This window comes from Condylura cristata, unplaced genomic scaffold, assembly GCF_000260355.1.
Source record: "Condylura cristata isolate star-nosed mole 26May11 unplaced genomic scaffold, ConCri1.0 scaffold00032, whole genome shotgun sequence".
In the NCBI taxonomy this organism is placed as follows: Eukaryota; Metazoa; Chordata; class Mammalia; order Eulipotyphla; family Talpidae; genus Condylura; species Condylura cristata.
Genome location: NW_004567133.1, coordinates 10,734,877 through 10,754,677, shown reverse-complemented (window position 1 = coordinate 10,754,677; position 19,801 = coordinate 10,734,877). Strand labels below are relative to the sequence as shown.

The window sequence follows — 19,801 nt, the reverse complement described above, 5'->3', positions numbered from 1 at the left end:
TGAAGAAAGAGAAGAAAAGGACACAATTTGTTCCAAGCAGTCCATCTTTTGAGATGAATGCACGAACAATCTCACTTCCACACACTCGTGTGTAAGTTTGCTTGTGCCAGTGTGAAGTTGGAGTCGACCCGCAGAAAAGGGATCAGCCACGTGATGGTGTGTGATGCCAGTGGGATGTTATGGGGCCACTGGAAAGCGGTGACCCAGGAATGTCCGGACATCCTGACCTAGGGTACCCTGGAGTGGTGCTGAGGGAAAACGGAGGTCACACACATTGCTGTGCGTGTGTCCCAAGCAGTTGTGTGGTCCGAGTTCAGGTGTGGGCTCCGGAGTCGGGTGTTGCAGCTGGGTTTCTGTTGCTTGCAGCTGTCAGGACCCAGCCGAGGGCAGTGTCTCTAACCCCTGGCGACCTTCCTTCCTCATCCAGCCAGCGGGAGCAATAACTCAGTGTGCCAGCCTACGCGTGGGTCCGGCGTGACTATGCAGTGCGTAGCGGGGTGCCCACGTGTTGCTGGTCGCGGACGCGAGTCCAGGGTGGCCCTGCGAGCACCGGGGAGGAGAGGGGGCAAACTAACCGCCAGAGCGACGTTGACATCTTATGCTTTGGCCTCTTTTTCTAACTTTTCAGCAAGCTTAATGTGTTGCTTATATTTTTGTTTTTCCAAATGTCAGAGTCAGAGGATAATAGAGACATCTTGTATGTCCAGGTTCATTTCTGACCAGTAAGCAAATTGATTTTAAAGCAGGCTAGTAAGTGGAAGCTTGTTGGGAGGTTGGCTGGCCTCTCTGCTCTTCGGCAGCCTCAGCCCCACGGGCCGACGAGGGCTGCAGACAGCTGAGTGGCTGAAGTAGCTAGGCAGGACCGAGTGGTTTGAAAATGAGCACACTTATTATTATTTTTTTTAATCCTTATTTTAATGAAAGGCAAAATTGGATTCTAAACAAAAGGTACATGCTATAAGTCATTCTTCTTTTTTATTTTAAGCACTAGTAATCTCAAAGGATGGGAAAAGAGGGGAATAGAGCTTTGGGAGTAAAACTCTAGGAAATCGTTATTGTGCTAGAAGGATTGATTAAAAAGATTTAGGTCACCTGAATAATAATAAACTCTGATTATTCTTCGGGCACTTAAATAAGGAACTCACCGTGGCTTGTTGAAAGAAAATTAATCATTTTTAAGAGACAGAAGAATTGATGCCAGCATGGAAGGTTAATGTGCGTGATGCTAACACACGGGGTGGAAATGACGCTGAAAGCTGCTTGCCAGTGGGGCCGAGTCACTTGTGGTACCCGAGCTGAGTGTGTCTCAGAGAGGCCGAGCTTCGCTAAGGGAGGGCTGACTGGCTTAGTTGTGCCAGCTGGTAAGTCACAGGGCAGGCAAGCGTGGTAGAGCAGAAGGACACGAGCCTTCTGCCAGGCTCATCTGCCTTAGGAAATTTCAAGTCAAAATTGAAAACCAAAATTCTTCCGCTGCCCAGCTCCCGAATCAGGGCTGGTTATTCAGAAAGGCTCTTTTGTTTGAACACAGAATTTAGTTGAAATTACAGTGAGAAACAGATTTACGTCCCTTCTTTCAGGCCTAAACTACACAGAAAAAAAAAAAAAAGCCACTGTTTTTGTAAAACCTGCTTGGGGCCGGGAAAAGAAATTCTCTGATAAGCTTCTCTTTGTTTCCAGTGGCTTTTTGTTGGGGGTGTGTGGGAGCAGAAAACCAAAGAGGCCTGCCCCCAGCTTCAGGAGTCTGGTCTGGGGTGGAATTGCTTGCGTCCCCTGCTAAGAGGTGCAGCGCACCTGTGTGTGGTGAAGGAGACGGTGCCTCGGAGGAGCCCGGGCCAGAAGGCTGATGCTTGCACCGCCTGGCCTCTGTGGGCCCCTTTCTAGTAGCTGCAAAAGGAGACCAGAGATAGATTGTGACCGTGCACATCAGTACCTGGCCGAGGGCCCCGCCTGCTTGGCACCAGACGGATGGGGGTGGCTGCCATCACTCTGTTTGGTCAGACTCATCAACACATTCGTTGAAGTGGAGGGGTCTAGACTGACTGAAGGCCAGGGGACAGATGGGGAGGGGATAGCGAAGAAAGGGGCCAGGAAAGAACCTGCTAGGTCGATACCGACAGAGGTAGGTAAGATGCCTTCTAGGAGACAAGAGTTGAGACGTTAGGCTGCGTGGGAGTGGGGAACAGGACATGTGGGGCCAGGCCGCAGTGCTGGTTGAACTTGCATCATGGAACAGCCACTTTTTGATCAGAGAGATGGTTTGAAAAATGCAGTGCTTGAAAATCCCACTGACAGAGCATAGCAGATGGATTAGAGAGAGGCAGAGCAGCTGGTAGCTGTGGAAAAACAAGAGACAGAATGAATAGGAGAGGATTTTATATTCAGAAAACAGCTATTAATAAAAGTGCATATTAACTGGTATGGACAAGATTTGGACTTTTAGTACTTAACTATATGTGGTATACATGGTGATGGGGTGGGCAGGTTAAAAGGACAAAAATAGCCCCTAAAGTCCTCCACTCGCAACTGGTCAGTGTTGAGATTTTGCTGTTTTCTTTTAATATTATGCATTGTCCAGAAATTAGCAGTTAGGCTGTTTCACTCGTGCTCTTTATAAAAGGGGAAACATTTGTCTTCGTGGCATTTCATTAAAATGTGGATTTGTATAAGCACTGTTAATTTTGGTCTTACTCATTTTTAAAATATACTTATTTACCTGTGGCTTTTCAAGGTTATCTCCAGCTTAGAGTCATATACCCACTTCAGAAGTATAGGAAAAAGGAGTTGGGGAGCATAGCTGTGTTTTCTACACCAAGGTGATACTTCTGTTTTTACTAAACAAATTTCCAGTCAGTGTTTATGAATATTGCCATGATTTATACATATTACGGATGCTGTTACATTGAAATGAGAATTACCTGCGTGCTAGCAGATTTCCCTTGTTATTTTTATAAATGTAAAGGACAGGCAAAGCCACAAACTAATGTTAGACACTAAGACTGCTTACCCCAGTCCAGAGTTAATGTGCTCAAATCTAAAAAAAAATTCGTTTTTCAAATATTCAGTGAAAAGGAATTCTTTACCTTAGGCAGTAGAAGGAGAAATTTTTAATTTCTCACATTATTTCTATTTCACCAGGGAGTTTTCCTAACTCAGACTGGTAATAACACCTGTTTGCCTGAGGGGCCTTAACCTGGGCCAAGGCCAGTCTTCAGTACGCGTTATTAACCTCATTGTGTTGTAGGCTGTTTGAAGTGCAATTTATAGTGTGACTTGGAGCAGCCGTCCCCCGTCCCAAGAGTCAGTCAGAGCCTCTAAGTCCCACTTCAAGTGTAGCAATTGCACGAAATATCTAGAAAGACTTCAGGGTTTACACTGATGTAGCAATGTGGTTTGCCATTTTTTGACTGTGATGACCTGAGCGAGTTGGAAGCCTCAGCTGCTTCATCTGTAAAATGGGAATGGTAGCAGCAGGCAGACCAGGACTCTCCGAGAAGTTAGCAGAATGACTCACACAAAGGCACCGACTCAGAGCTGGCACAGAAGGAGCCTCAGAGAGGTACTTGGGTCTCAAAAGCTTAGCAGCATCTTTGGCACTCCTTGGTCCCCTCTTCACTCCCACCAGACCCACCACACCTTCCAAACCCTTCCTGGAGTGGCTCAGGGTCACAGACGCTCGTATCAACAGGTATGGATTATAGTGTTCAGCGAGGAAAAGCACCGTAGAGTCATACAGGGACAGAGAGTGAAAGCAGGGAGCGAAATACAGCAGAAGGGGAATGCTCCACAGTGTCAGCACTGGCCAGCTGTGGTTGGCAGGATTTTAGGGGACTCTCTTTTCCCCTTTTAACTTTGCATTTGTAAATTCTTTCCAGTGAGTTGCATTTTTTCAGTTAATGTCTTTCTTCTGGAAGTCACATTGCATTGAAACATTATGTAAGTTTCAGGTGTTCCCCCTGGGGGGAGCTGGGTAATGGCCGGCAGGACATCTATTTATGCACTTTCTTAGGAGTCTATAATTGGTTCAAGATAAAACATTTTGAAAACTTCATCAGTCTGGGACAGTTTGAACAATGGTGTTCATAATAACAGAAGTGCCAAGTCCAGGGTGTGGGTCCCTCGGTAGTGAAAAGAATGAGGTGGATGTGTGTGCTGGCTTAGAGGGGAGGAAGGCCCTGCTGGATGTCTTAAATAAAGTCACACTAGTGCAAACCACACTGTCCGTTTTGTAAAAAAATGAAGTCAGTAACAGAAACTGTCTATGCCCAGGGGACAGGATCTCCAGAATGATAAACCTCAGGATATTGGCTCTGGGAGCCCGTATAGGGAGCTGGAGGTGGGAGGGAGGATGATAACACTTTTATTCACAACAATGTTGTCAGTCAACATTTCTTACTCATATTTTTAGCAAAAATTATCTACTAGAAATAGTTCCTAATTCCAACAAAATTTTTAGTAAAAAATTATACGGATAAGGGAACTGTTGGGGTCCTTGCGAATCTTCAGGGGTCCTTTTATGGATCTTCAGCTTCTGACGTGTGTCCGCAAACTTGCTGAGCTGCAAGTTTTCAATGGTCTGCTGGCCTCACTTGGCCAGCAGGCTTGTTTCGATCTCAGTCTGGTTTGAACTGTTGTTCTTGTTCTTGCCAAAAATAATCAGTCCTGTCTCTTCTCAGGAAAAACAAAAATTAATAACCTCAACAGTCCTCCCTGGGATCCATAACATTTGGCTCCCGGGACACTTAAGGGTATTCCTACAGTCCTAATTGCAAGAGAACTTTTAAAACAAAATTACTTCCTTGGGTGCCTTTTGAATGCATTCTTCTCTTGTGGAAAAGAAGACTTTAAAGAGAACATTTGTCTTAATAGTCAGAATGTTCTGTCCATATGTTGGCATTTGCGCTGGTTCCTCTTTGCAGGAGTGGTGGGCCGAGACGTCTCCCTGGCGTGAGTGCATGTGTGTGTATCCGGCCTGTGTACAAGAAAGAATGGGCCACCTCAGGGCAGGGTTTCAGCCTGCTGTCCTCTGCCATGTGGCCTTGTGCCCTGCGCCCAGTGGGTGGCTGGCACACGAGTTGTTCCATGGGTGGATGCTGAGTGGTGATTACTCGTGCGAGCCCCGGAGCACATGTGTAATCCTTACAGAAGACCTTTCTCAGCCTTTCATTCCACAGACTGCATTGGTATCGGCCTTCAGGAATGACTTCACCTTTAAACTCCACAGGACTGCGCTGGGGAGGGGTCATTTCCCAGGGCCTCCCGGGCTGTCGTGAAGAGTCAGTGAGGAAGCCGTGTAGCCCAACCTGGGCCACCGGGACCACTTGGGATCCAGGCTGCTGTTGGTGACCTTTAGTCTCAGGGTTGACCTTGTCTGGGCCACTCAGAACCTTCCCCAGACCACTGCCCGAAGTGAAACCTCTTCCATTGATTTTTTTTTTAAACAGGAGCTCTTTTCAAGATAATTGTCTTCAGAGTTCTGAAGCCATTAACAGTATTCCATGAGTAAAACACTTCCTTTGGGGAGAAAATGTGCTTTAAAATAAGAGAGGAGATGTGGTGCAGAGTGTGGCTTTTGACACCAGACTGGCCTAGCACGCCAGCACGATGCAGCCAGCCCTGTCACCTGTCATGGCACACCATTGTCCTGGGGCTTGGTTTTTCCTCTGGAGTGGAAGAGGGAGAGCCTACCTCTGCCTCTGCTGGCTGTGAGACCATCGTGGCCATGGCACCCTCTGGCCCACCTGCTGGTGGTGTTGCCTGGGTCATCTGCTGAAGAGCAAGGAAGCCAGGTCACAGAGGATGGTTTCTGCCCAGGGTTTTCGTGTTGAAGTTGGTGAGGCTGGATTTGAACCCAGGGCCCCATCCAATACATTTATTGTTACTAGAGAAATTTCTTGGTGAGAAATCTTGCTTTAGGTTCTCCAACATGATGGTTTTTATTATATTTTTTAACTTCATTAGGCCCTGCTAACTGAGATGATGGAGAGATGCAAGAAACTAGGAAACAAGTAAGTATTTTTAAAGTTCATCAAGCAGGCGTCTGGAAATGCAGTTGGCTGCTTTGTTTCCGCTGGGCGAGCGGAATGGGCCAGCAGGAAGGCAGGAGGGTGTGACTTCAGATCTTGACTCTGCTTTTTTAGCTTTGGGATGTTGGGTCAATAATCTGACCCCTCTGTGCCTCAGTCTCCCTTCTGTAAAATGGGTACAGAAATATTTCCCTCTCCCGTGGGGCTGTGATAAGTTATTGGGCCAGGAAGAACCTGATCTTCCTGATTCCCAGACACACAAGCTTATCCCTTGCTCTCCTTCCCATCGTAGGGTGTAAACAGCCTGGGCTGGGTTTGTTGTGCCCCAGCATCGTCATGTTCTATATCTTAAATGGTGCTTTTCATAATGCACGGGCGTGTATTTTTGTGACTTGGATCAATATCATTGTTTAATGTTTCCTTTCATCAGTGCACCAGCCTTTTGAAAGCCTTCAAAAATCCACCTCTTTTTAAGTGGATTTGATCACTTGCTTGCTTATTTACCTGTCCATACATCCAGCCAGCCATTCACTCATCCAGTCAGTTCAACATTTATTAAGTTCCAAATGTGCACAAAACATTATATTAGTCTCTAGAGGTTGTCTGTTTAAAAAAATTTCCCCAGCCTTACCAATAAAGGGCTGTCAGTCATCCTTCCTAGCAACTCGGATCCGAAAGTAAAGCGACGCTGATTAAGGTGAAGCCCTACTGACGTGGTCTGTGTGTGTTGCAGTGCGTTGCTGTTGAACTCTGTGATGTCAGCTTTCCAGGCCGAGTTCATTGCCACAAGGTCCATGGGTTTCATCGCCATGATTAAGGAGTGTGATGAGTCTGGCTTCCCCAAGGTAGGCTCCAGCCATCATGCTCAGGTGGGTGGGCAAACAGGCAGCATTTCTGCCTGTCACTGTGGAGGGAGAGTCTAGCGCTGGGGTTGCTTGAGACAACAGAGAGTGAGCAAAAGCCCTGTCTCTAGAAAACACAATGGAAGGCACTGTCAGACACAGGGGACGCCATGAGTGCTCTGTTCGTCCGTCTGTCAGCTCACCGGGAAGTGTTTGGGAAAGACTTTGCTCTTTAGAAATGTATTTAGAAATGTATTTTCACTCATTATTTATGGAAAGGTGTGGCTCACAAATTAGGCCAGTACACAAAGCAGCTGTGTCCTGAGTGTCTCAGTCTGACCAGCATAGGTCTGTGGTAGAACTTCAGAAAGGTGGTTGGCAAATCAACCCTAACTGAGGTGAACCAAATGTTGTGACTTACTCTTTAAGCCTCACATTACTCTGTCAAGTCTCCAGTGTGATAATGGATTGATGTTTCCCTCAGCATCTTCTTTTTCGCTCACTGGGGTTGAAGTTGGCCCTGGCTGATCCTCCTGAGGGGGACCGACTTCAGATTCTCAATGAAGCTTGGAAAGTTATCACGAAACTGAAGAACCCACAGGTGGGTGACATTTGGACCTTAGCTCGACTGTTTTGTACAAGCTTTGCTGTATGTTCTTTCTTAAAAAAAAAAATAATACTAACCTCTCAACCCAATAATACTACTTTTGAAAATTCCATATTAACTTATAATGAAGAACTGATTAAAGGTGTATGTTAAAATTTTCGTAGCTGAAGTACATCTTCATCTTGAGGCCATGACAAATATTTGAAACATTCAAAGGTGTCTTAGTTCAAGTGGCCGTAACAATACCACACACTGGGCATCTTTTAAACAACAGACGCTTGTTACTCGCTGTTCTGGTGGCTAGAAGTGCAGTACAGAAGCCAGCGTGGTCGAATTCAGATGAGGGCCCCTTCTGGGTTGCGGGCTGCCAGCTTCTGCCATGGAAGGGAAAGAACAAGAGAGCTGAATGGCACCCCTTTTCTAAGGGTGCTAATCTCATTCTTGAGGCCGTCATCCTTGTGACCTACTCACCTCCCAGAGACCCCACCTCCTAACACCTTCATGTTGGGAACTGGGATTCCAGCTTATGCATCTTGTGGGGACACAAACATTCCATCCTAACACAGCTAATATCTGAATATTGATAACTTAACATCTGATACAATCATTTTTTATCAAGAAGGGGCTGTTAAAATGAGCTCAATGATAAACCCTTGCTAGTCACCACACTTTTTAATAATACGTGAAGGACAGTGGTACACTTTTGAAAACCTAGAAACTTATTTACGAAATTGTGTACCTAACTTACAGGTAGCAAATTCCCCACTAAACTTCAGCTGTTGAAATGCTCTACTTAGTTAACGCTGATTGGCTAACTGAAACTGCTTATTTAGGATAAGTAGTTAGGATAACGTGCAACTGTGAGGCCCAGTACCATCAGTGGGTAAAAGTATCCTTTCATCGAAAGCCTGTGTAAACAGTCTTCTCCAGTCGTTGACTTCACACTCACCTTCCTCAGTTTACCCTCTTAGCATTCCAGTTTGACCTAAGAGTAGTCCTGGCTTTTGTGTGAATGCAGTAACTTTTTTTTCCCTTCCATTTCGTCTTTCTCACCCCAAGTGTTGACACAAGAGGCACACTTGCAGACTCTGTTTTTCCCTGGCCATTTTTCGGCTTAGCCCTAAGTCACTATGAATTCCACGCTATCTCATTGTCTAACCTGCCTCCCCACCTCCTCCTGCTTGAATCAAACAGTTTCTTACCTGAAACCTTTGTGCTTGCTAACATTTTCATAGCACATACACTTCACCCCTCTGTAGGGCAAGATTTTATTTTTAGGGCAGTAAACTTTTTTTTCCTTTTCCAGAACATGCAAAAGCCACACTGTAGGCAAGCTGGAGCTTCCACCAGCTGTATGTCAGCTTCTCTGCTAAGGTGGAGTGAGGCTTCCCAGCGTCCTCACCATGTCCCTTTGATTCTTGGCATATCCTGGCATGGCAGTGCCACCCAGATTTCTGTCTCAGCCCGAGTATCAGGTACAGAATGAAAGTCTAATTCGGTGAAGCCACTTAGGTTTCTTCATAACTCACTTTTGAGCGTTAGCTGTGTCAGTGGGCCAGATTGTTGTATAGCTGAGCCACTCTGGAAATTCCTGTCACTCTTAAATGTCAGAGCCCTCGAAGGGTTTGGCACCTGATGAGCTTTTGCCCTGAGATCAACCCTGTGTCTTATTGTAAAGGTATTTTTACCCTTTTCTTTGTAGGAGTATGTGAATTGTGCCGAAGTGTGGGTAGAATACACCTGCAAGCATTTTACGGTACGTGTGACTGGGATTTTTTTTTGAAAGGAATGTACATTTTCCTGTGCTTGTGATAGCGAATAGGACTAGCTTGGCTTGTAGGCATTTTACAGTGGTCATTGGCCTGAAGTAAAAAAAAAAAAAAACTTCCTTTCTACACAGTGCGATGGATCCTTGATATATGTGCTATAGATAACAGCAGCATTCTGCATTCGTATTTAACTTGGGAAATGAATGGATTTTTCCCACAAGGGTGTCTGAGATACCTACGTGCTACAGTACACTGTGACTTTCCAGAGGTGTCTGGAAGCAGCATTTCCCAAACATTTGTGACCTGCATGTACTTTTTTCCCAAGCAAACAAAGACACTGGCCCCAACCAGAACCCAGTGTGGGAAAAACCAGAAAACAAGGCTGTCACAGAACAGAGACTATTTCTGAAGACTCAAGGGGCTGTGGGTGGTGGCACCTCATGGTTTGTAAGAGTTTGCCCAGGGTTGAGGTTGGCAGTTATTGTCATTTCTTCTTTATTGTTAGCTGTGATCCGTGCATAAAGGGTAGCTCCTCTTTTCGGGGCTTGGTTACCCCAAAGAATAGCTTGTACAGAAGCATAGTACTGATGTTCAGTTGTCCCTGTTATTTACTAGTTCTTAGAATAAGGATTCGGGCCCTCCCTGGTGGCGCAGCGGGTTAAAGCACAGCACTAAGAAGCTTAAGCCACTTCTGCATGAGTTCGATTCCCGCCTGCCCCGGAGGTGACCACATGGCGAGGCAGACCTCTGCTGGCCCGCCCGCTGCTCCCCTCAGCAGTGTACTTCGTCGATCTGCCTGTTCTGCTCCCCACTCTGTCCCTGGTGAATCCTCTCACCCTCCGCATCTCTGGCCTGTACCCCAGTTCTATATGAATAAATAAATAAATCTTAAAAAAAAAAATAAGGATTCGGTTCCCCAGCACCCCCAAAAGTGACCTGAGTAACACTGGCTGTTTGTATCTTTAGAGACTTGAGGGCTTGGATTTATCTGTTTTGACCCACTGCAGTGAGACTGAGCTCGTGGTGCTTGGTGGCCCAGTGTCCATCACGTGCTTCCCAGCTGGGCTTCCGAGCCTCTTCAGGGTCTTCAGTGCTTTCCTTGCTGGAAAGTGTTCCAGCCCCTTTGCCTAATTCTTAGCCCTGATTCAGAAGGAGCATTGACTCGTCTAATGCTACTGGCAGACTTAAAAAGCAAAAAAAAAAAAAAAAAGCCTCCGTGTCACCCTGGCTAAGTCATTTAACTTCTCTCAGCCTCTGTCTCATCTGTACAAATGGACAGTGATGCCCATGCTGGGCCGTCTTGTAAGTGCCAGGCAAGAGAGTACACGTGATGGCAGCTGGGCACTTGACACGTGCTGTGTGCCAGGAGGCTTCATTGTGCCTGGCATGTAGGCTTTTTCTCTAGAAGGCCAGATAGCAAGTATCTGTATTATGTTGGGCTGTGTGATCTCTGGCACCAGTGCCCAGCCCCACCGTGGGAGCGCGGGAACAGCCAGAGAGAGTGCGTGGGCATGGCTGTGTGCCAGGGCACATTATGTCACTGGCAAGTGAATCGCATACAGCTCTTGCTATCAAGAAACGTTATTCCTTCTAGTTTGAGTGTGACTCATTCTCAGAGTTGAGGCCGTATAAGCAGGCACTGGCCTGGAGTTGGGCTGTGGTTGGCAGCTTCAGAACACACATCAGGAAGTGGGGCATCTCTGCTTTGCCCAGAGAGCCTTGATGCCTCACTGTTCTCCCTGGTGAGGGGCCTGGGATACAGCCCACTTTATCAGCACTCAGGGAAAATGGGCAAGCTAACACCCGGGAACCTTCTAGAACTGTGTGTTAGTCTGGACTTGGCGTGGACACAGCCATCACAGACCATCTTTAGAGCTGGGCTATAGGTGTGATTTCTCTTTGGAAGGTGTTCCTGAAAGGTGTGTGATGCCTCCTAAAAATGTTAGTCCTTTGCGCCAGAAAAAAGCCATGACTGCTGTGCAGTGTGTGCTACAAGTGTGACTTATTTTCCCCACGTAGAAGCGAGAGGTGAATACGGTGTTGGCAGATGTCATCAAGCACATGACTCCAGATCGTGCCTTTGAAGACTCCTACCCACAGGTAATAGGTTTGTGTCTGTACTCTGGGGCATTTTACCTGGTGGATTAAAGGAGGGGTGGGTGTCGCATGGGTCAGGCTGTGAGGTTGGTTTGTCCCAGGGTTGAATCCATCTCCACCGTGTCTCAGCTGTGTGCCCTTCAGTCAGTCCCTTAATCTTTGCTGGGCCTCAGTTTTCTCACCTGTGAAACAGGCCTACGAGGAGCCTGCTCCGCCCCCCCACCCCCCCACTCCTTGCTACAGTGGTTGTGAGGCTGCGGGAGATGTGACTTAGATCAATAAACAGGTGCTTATGTTTTCTCAGTTTATTCAGAAGTAAAGCGTAATGGAACGTTGAGAGAATGCCTGTTCTTCACCCGGATTTCCCAGTTGTTCATGTTTGCCATGTCGCTCCCTCATGACCATAATGTGTGCTCCCGACAGCTCAGTTTATGAATGAAGTTTTATTAGAACCCGGCAATTCCCATTCACTTCTGTGTTGCCTGTGGCTTTCAAGCCATTGTGGTAGAGCTGAGCCACCTTGATGACTCCAGGGCTCATTCACATGCGTAAACATGTTGACAGGCAGGCACTGCTCTACGCATCTTCCAGGAATCACTCTGTTTAATCTGCTCTGCTGTCCCTGTGACATTTGTCACAGGGAGTTAGGTGGGCGAGCTCAGCCCAAGAGCAGCGTCACCTAACCCATTGTCCCCTGTCTGTGAGTGTCCAGGTGTCCTGGATGTAATTACAATGGCAAATTATGAAAGCGTTTCCTTTTTAAAAGTATCCAAGTCTTACTAAGATGTATGCGTTGTTTCATGTTGCAGCTTCAGTCAATCATTAAGAAAGTGATTGCCCACTTTCATGACTTCTCGGTGCTTTTCTCAGTGGTAAGTAACATGCCTTCATTATCTTGGAAATGTGTATCTGAGTCACAGGTCCCTTAATGTCTCAGTAATTTTTTCATGGTGCTCTAGGCCAAAATAAATACTTTAACAGCTCCTTTTATAAAGTAGTTTAGGTTTCAACAACTTAAGTACTTATGTCATTACAACTTTAACCAGCACTTGGAAAAATAATACGCATAGACTGGAAGAAAAACACTATCTGTAGTATCCTCTCCAGTAACTTCTGTAAATTGCAAGTAGAGTGCTTTTTTATTTTTAGGAAAAATTTCTGCCATTTCTGGACATGTTCCAAAAAGAGAGTGTGCGGGTGGATGTTTGCAAATGCATCATGCAAGTTTTCATAAAGTAAGTGAAACACTTTGTAACCGAAAACGTTGATTCCCACCACCTTTGTGAATGAAGCTTGTTGCTAGTAAATCAGTTTTTATGCTTTTGGCTAGTGGCACGCATGCTGTTCATCCCTAAAATAATGTTGAGAGGAAAACCACATTAAAAGGAGCAGCTCCATTGAGGGTTTGTCATCAGCATTTAAAATGACAGGGTAAGGAAAGCAGCATGAACCTGACGGAGCTTCACACCTGCATTTTTTTTTTTTTTTTTGCAAGCTATTTTTGAAAGGAGTTGCTCTAGTGATGAACTGCCAGCATTTTAAAAGATAAAAATAAAATCATGCTATTGAAGTAGCAGAGTCAGAAAGGTTTTCATCTTTTTTATTTACATGACCACCAGTCTTCAGATTAATTTCTTCCATTTTGTTGGTCAAATCTTTGTTTTTCTGAACTGCCCACTAGAGGTAGTACATGAAATAATTCCGGGTGGAACATGGAGGAATGGCTTTTTTAAAATATTTATTTATGCACAGAACTGGGGTGCATGCCAGAGGTGCTGGGTCACTGAGAGGATTCACCAGAGACATAGTGGGGAGCAGAACAGGCAGATCGACAAAGTACACTGCTGAGGGGAGCAGCGGGGATACAGGAGAGGTCTGCTGTGCCCTGTGGGTCAGCTTCTGGGCCGGGAATTGAATAGGCACTGAAGCAGCTGCAACCACCTTGCAGTGCTGTGTTTTAACTTGTTGCGCTCCTAGGGAGGGTCCAGGAATGACTTTTTTATTTTAAAAGCTATACATTTATTTTCAAGTAAATTAGATGATATGTAATGGATTTAATTGGCATTTCATATATTGTAGGACAAGGTTAAGTTCAAAAGGTAAAGCTACTTTAAATATTAAATCTATAGATGGTCAAATATATGATTTGGAAAGTCAAATCAGATGTTACTGGAATATAATGTTTTATGGTCCTTATGTTATCTTTCAAAAAGATTAATTTCATGTGTTCAGAACAAATATACTGCTTTTCTTGTATTAATAGAAGAGCTTTTCCTTTTATATTATTTGAAAAACCAACAATTAATAATTTTGTCTGGCATCTAACATAGTTGTAGATAGCTTCAGAAAGTTCCAGAAACATAAGTAAACAGCCTTGCCCTTTGCTTGGCTTAGGAAATGTAGCAGTTTTGTCAAGATTTTGCAGTTAGGCCAAGTTACAATATGTGTAGTTGAGCAAACTTGTTATTTAAAGAAGAATTAAAAGAGAACCAGAACATGGCCTATAGTGGCTGGGCCGTATTAAATGCCAGCCAGATAAATTGCTGCCTCTCAGCTGTGTACCATGGAGAACACTTTTGCCAGTCAATGACTATAGCTTTTGCCATTACCTTTAAATGTCTCCTAGGCATCAGCAGGAGCCCACCAAGGATCCCGTCATTCTGAACGCCCTTTTGCACATTTGCAAGACCATGCACGACTCTGTGAAGTAAGTCATGTCTTAAGACTGAAATGTAACATGGGTGGAGTCTTAATACCATGTAATCCTGCATCCCGGGGTTACTGCTTTAAGCTGCCACTGGGAGTAATACTATTTTATGGGATCTATTAAGATTCTTGGTAACGAGGACATTCCAGGAGAGGAGGGAGGCTGAGAAAATGAGATGGCAGATGTTTTTACAAAGAAATTGCTGTTGGAGAACAAGGCTGGTTTCATTTAGTGGACTCAAACTCCACGTCTCCTGGAGATTTTTTGAGAGTAACAGATACTGTAATAATGAGCTCCCCAACCCAGTTACCATGAGAAGAGTCTTTACGTTCTCTTCTCATTATTAGCCAAATTATTTGAAGTTCAAATGAAATGACTTATGTTTCTTGCACAAGAACCGTATTTGCTCATCAATAGGTGTGAGACTCAGACCCACCCTCTAACCTTACCTTTGGATCAGAGGCCAGATTTTCATTCTGTTTTTCAGTTGTTTTGTTTTGTTATAACATGTTTCCATCTGATTGTACTTAAATCAGTTTCTGCTTATTTGTGGCTAAAATTTTAGTTTCCAAAGGACAAGCAGCTTGGTTTACTGGAAGATGTTATAAGAATTGGGAAAATTGTTTTGGAACTTAACTGTCAACAAAGGAATTGTATGATTTTTCTCTTTTTCTTCCTCTGAATTTTACAGTCTTTCTTTTCATGACTTCATGCTTTCAACTTCATGGTTAGTTGTAAAAATTGAAATACTGAGACTTATCTTAAATGCAACTGGTAGACCTTTGTTCGACAAAAATAGAAATAAAGCACAAAAAGCATCCAGAGAAGGCACTTGTATTAGAGTAAGATATTGGCTTTTGGCTTATGTAAAATAGGAAATTTGTGCCTTGCTAAACGTGTGAGACCAGTATGTGGGGAAGGGAAGCTGTGTGTTAGCACATCCCAGGGGCCAGGGCCCTGTGGCTTGTTGCTCTGAAATTCCTCTGGGTGTTGTCCGTGTGGAAGGTGGCTTCCCTGGACCATGGCCATTTGTCACCTGTGGCCACTGGAGGACAGTGGCTGATTTCTGGGGACGCACCGTGGAATGCTCACACGGCAGCATCACCTGCATCCACATCCCATAGGCCCGCACTGCCATACTGACAGTTGCAAAGGATGCTGGGAAATGTAGACTGCAGGGGCTGTTAGTTTTTGGGAGGGCACACAGGCTTTGCCAAGACCAATTTTCATGTAGAACAAAACAATAAACAAGAACCCTCATTCTTTATTTTTTCTGGACTCATAAAATTGTTCCAAAATAAACCTGGGAAACTATTTATAGACTTTCAAATGTATCATGGAAACTCTTAGAACTTGAAATTTTCTCATTTATATTTGCGTGCAGTTACTATCACATAAAAGCAACTGAGATCTGTGATTGCCTTTAAGATAAATCCCCAAAATAAAATGCAGTGACGGATGGAAAGGGAATTGGATGGTAACATGAAAAAGCAACAGTTGTCAAGTGACAATGATAGGATCTCGCTGGGACTGTGTGGGTGGTACTTACTGTAAAGTTCTTTCAACTCTGCTGAAATTTTTGATAATGCTGAGCTCAACTTCCTCTGAAGTATACAGTATCTGCAGCTGGACTTTGCTGTCCAAATTCCAAGCCAGAGAAGGCTACCTTCTCTTAAATATATCTCAAGAACTGCATCTAGAGAGAGATGAGAAACTCACTTAAATTATTGACGTAGATTACGTATTTCCAGCAAAAGGAATTTTTTAAGTCTAGAAAATGCAGGATGTTTTTACCTGTGAAACATTGCTTATTATGTGTTTTTTTTTCTTTAGAAGTTTTAATTTCTCAACGTTAATTACGTACAATTATTTTTTAGTGCACTCACTCTTGAGGATGAGAAAAGAATGCTGGCATATTTGATTAATGGATTTATCAAAATGGTAAGTATTGGGGAAGAAGTGGCCGTGCACTGGGAAATGTGATGTAACTGTTTATCTTTATTTTGGTAAAAATAGCTAGCATTTGGATCTCTGGTGTTTTCATTTTTATTGAGATAAGATGAAATTAGAAAACATCTTTTATTAGCCAGCAGTCTCCCGGGGGGCAAAGGCCGCCAAGACAAACTAACTGGCTGAAGGAAAAAATAAAACAGGGTGGGGGCCCTAATTGGCTCCTGTGACGAAGAGTCCAGGGTGGGGTTCCGGGAAGGAGCAGCTGGCCTGGGGTCTCTGGCGTTGCCTGCGTGTCTGTGGTCTCTCGGCATCCCTCAGGCAGGCTCCAGGCTTCCACCCCTGCAGCTCTGCTGCCCCAGGGGAAGGGTCCTGCAGGGATTGGGTGTCTTGGGGTTGCTTTTGGTTGGCGGCCCATCCCAGAAGGAATTACTGCTGTGAAGTGAAGGAATGCTCAGCTGGCCACTAGCCCTGGACACACGCACAACTGGGCCACCAAAATGGGGACAAAGGGGGCTCTCTGAAGCCCCTGATGTGTATCTCATCAGATGAGGGTAAAATGATGCTGGGGTACAAAATTCTAAGGGTCCGTTCTTGTCCCTGTTTGCTGCCCTTCGCTGCCTATCAGCTCACCCCAGAACTTCATGCATGGCCTTAAATACCCGGGTTTTATTCATTCTTACAGTCCTGTCAGAATGTAACCAGGCTGCTCCTTCAGCAGGGTTCGGGCTGGGGGCCCAGGACAGCCTTGCTCCTGTGTCTGGGCAGGCTCCTTCCTTGTTCACGTGGCCTCTTTTTTTCTCCATGGTCCTCTCACCATCAGTGTCCCAGCTGAATTCGTGGGTGGTGAGGGTCCAAGTAGAAGCCACAGGGCCTCTTAAGGCCATGTTAGATAGAGCATGGTGAGCTGGGCTGTGTCCCGCCACACTGCATGGGCCACGACAAGTCACAGGGCCAATCCCTGGGAGGGTGGGGGCAGCCGCTGCCGCTAGATGGGACGCCTGCAGAGGGACACTGCAGACACACAGGCCGCGTGGCGGGGGTCGCTGCTGCCCTCGTTGGAAGCCAACCGCATGGCCATCCGGCGTTGGTGCTTAGTGCTGAAACACCAGCTGCCGCCAGCATCCTCTGTTTCACTAGAAATGTCAGGACAAAAGGTGACCAAGATGAAATTATTAGACCACTTTGGGAATCATCTTGAAAGTGAGACTCATTCCATGATGGCGGTCAGTGGAGCTTTTCACCTGGCTGTGGGCAGGATGGCAGCTTTGAAGACAATTCAGGATAAGCCTTTCCCACGTCAGATAATGTTCTTGTGGCTTTTGCCAGGTATCTCTCCCGTGCCCTGGGCTTGATGCTGATCACGTGGCCCTGAGCCTTCTGGGACCTGGTCTGAAAGCCACCGGGTTATAATGGCAAACAAGATGTGAAACCTGATAGCTACCATGAAGTAGCAAGGTTAAGCCTCTCTAGGACAAGGAGGTCACCACTGTAGCAGTAAAGTTTGTCCTGCTAACCAGCTGTTCATAAATTTGAAGAAATAGGAAAAGAGGATTTTGAACAGTGGAGAAACTTCCCTCTGAGGCTCAGCAGTCCCCCCGAGCGGTGGAGGTTGAAATGCCCCAAGAAGCAGAAAGGTGTGGCTCTCACCCTCTCACCCAGCGGCCCCCAATAACGCAACGTTTAGTGGAGAGGCCCTAGTGGACATACAGCCTTCCATGAACCCCTGCAGTGGTTTCCTTCTGGGCTTGGGAATCCTTGTTTCCAGCTGGAGATTCTGTTTTTTATCCTTTGGTGTTTATATTCTATTCCAATGCACATGTTGTTAAGATGAGATGGTAATAGTTATGATTAAATGATAGCTGGATGTAAAACCTGGTTAGAGTATATGCGTGTGTGTGTGTCTGTCTGTCTGTCTGTCTGTGTACCCTTTACATTTCTCCCCATTGCTGTTTTTGGGACTTTTGGTGACTTGTCATCACAACACCTTCCCAGCCACACAGAGATGACATTGTCAGGCTCTTTCTCCTGGATTCTAGGTCTCCTTCGGCCGTGACTTTGAACAGCAGCTGAGTTTCTATGTCGAGGCCAGGTCCATGTTTTGCAATCTGGAGCCTGTTCTTGTGCAACTGATTCACGTAAGAAATTTTATTCCACATTTGCTTCTCTGAGTCTACATTTATTGACCATCTATATCAGCCTCAATTTTAAACTAGGATTCTTCTAGCCCCTTCTTGCTTCGGTTGCCAGAAATGTGGAAAGTGATTTCTCAGAGATCAAACAAAGCAACTGCTTTGCTTAAATCTGGTGGTTTTTTTGACCTTTTTTCCCCTCTGAATTTGCATATTCTCATTCCTGTGTGCCGACAGGGAAAAAGCTAAGTAAATTGCACTGATTATTTAGTTACAGAAATACTGACCCAGAGCCCTGCGGCATAGTGGAGTCCAGACTTCATGGGTCACAGTGCTTTGTGGTGACTTCCCGGTGCCTGCAGGCCAAGAGGCATAAGGAGCTGTTGTGTTTATTAAGAAGTCAATGTCAAAGGACTGAAGTGTTCATGCCATAGTTACACTGTAGCCCTTTGAGACAATGTCACTAAATTGAGGGAAACAATTTCTTTTTTTTAATTTCCCTCATTACCTCTTGGGCATGCCCTGTCTGCCCCCAGGAACCCTGTTGGACACCACCACCACCTTTATTTCCTCTTCCATGTGGATATTTCGCCCCATCAGTTTGTGCATGGGTTTGTGCATGGTACTTGTATTTTATCACCGCAGCTGCTTTGAAAACTCAGCTTCACAAAGATATGCTAGCACTGCGAGAAATGGAATGTGTTCGATGGGTTGTGATTCAAAGCTGTTGAATCTGAAACGACCTCACACCAGTGCTTTGCAGTGTTACACAACTAAGTGTTGCTGTGCTTCCCTAGAAAAATGGGGAGCCTCTGAGTCTGCTCTGCTGATACCCTGATGTATCACGGTAGCACTGGGGTATCAGTTTGGGAACCATAGGTTCAAACTTAGCAAATTTGTGGAAAGGTTTTCTGAGACTGTAATTGCTTCATGAGGAATTCAAGGAGAGTAAATGTGGCTGTCAGCCCTGCAGTATTATTAAACTAAGGCTTGACCATAGAGACTTCACCTGTCAGTTGGGGCGGAAATAGCACCCACCTTGTAGGAATTTGGGGGTTAAATGAAGTAACAGGCCAGCTGTGAGCCACGCCAGGGCTGCTGGTATTACCGAGGGTTGCACGGCTACATGGTGTGATCTGCTTTCTGACTGGGAAGTTTCTCTCAAGACCTCTAGCTTCGTAAGCTTCTTGGTGGGGTTTCTGGAAAGAGTGAGCGAACCCTGGCTGTTCATTAATCCAGAGAAACAATCATTCATACTGTGGTGGATAGGCACGGCTAGCTCACCGAGGGCCTTTGTTCTCACCCTCTTGGAGATGTTTGCTCAAGCTGAGATGGAATCAGATCTGATGACCCCTGCGCCGTTCAGGGTTCAGTGCTGACCAGTCTCGGTCTCAGTGAGTTTCTTCGCATTGACTTGTATGGTGTTCATGTCCCCACCTATAAGGAAGTTGTTACCCAGCCACCCTTTTTACTATGATTTCTGTTTTGTTTACTGATTAATCCAGAGTGTAAACCGGTTGGCAATGGAAACAAGGAAAGTAATGAAAGGAAATCATTCCAGAAAGACAGCCGCATTTGTTCGGGTATGTTCTAAAGATAAGGCTCACGGACTTTGAACTCCAGTGAGTTGTTTTGTTTGCAAGTTTCTAAATTGCTTTTCCCAGAAAAAGACAC

General features: G+C 45.4%; 1 protein-coding gene across 2 annotated transcripts in view; it reads left to right on the top strand.

Moving 5' to 3' along the window:
• The window catches only part of LOC101621046 (chromosome unknown open reading frame, human C16orf62), an 81,742-nt gene that overhangs the window by 30,352 nt on the left and 31,589 nt on the right, over positions 1-19,801 (top strand). Inside the window, exons 15-25 of one of the 2 annotated variants that reach the window (XM_004691737.2) lie at positions 5,959-6,005; positions 6,757-6,868; positions 7,350-7,466; positions 9,175-9,228; positions 11,261-11,341; positions 12,148-12,210; positions 12,488-12,573; positions 13,965-14,045; positions 15,923-15,986; positions 18,035-18,133; positions 19,633-19,710. In XM_004691737.2, coding sequence (XP_004691794.1) covers positions 5,959-6,005; positions 6,757-6,868; positions 7,350-7,466; positions 9,175-9,228; positions 11,261-11,341; positions 12,148-12,210; positions 12,488-12,573; positions 13,965-14,045; positions 15,923-15,986; positions 18,035-18,133; positions 19,633-19,710 — 882 coding nt within the window. The remainder of the gene's footprint in view (positions 1-5,958; positions 6,006-6,756; positions 6,869-7,349; positions 7,467-9,174; positions 9,229-11,260; positions 11,342-12,147; positions 12,211-12,487; positions 12,574-13,964; positions 14,046-15,922; positions 15,987-18,034; positions 18,134-19,632; positions 19,711-19,801) is intronic. The other variant, XM_012731900.1, reaches the window with a different exon arrangement.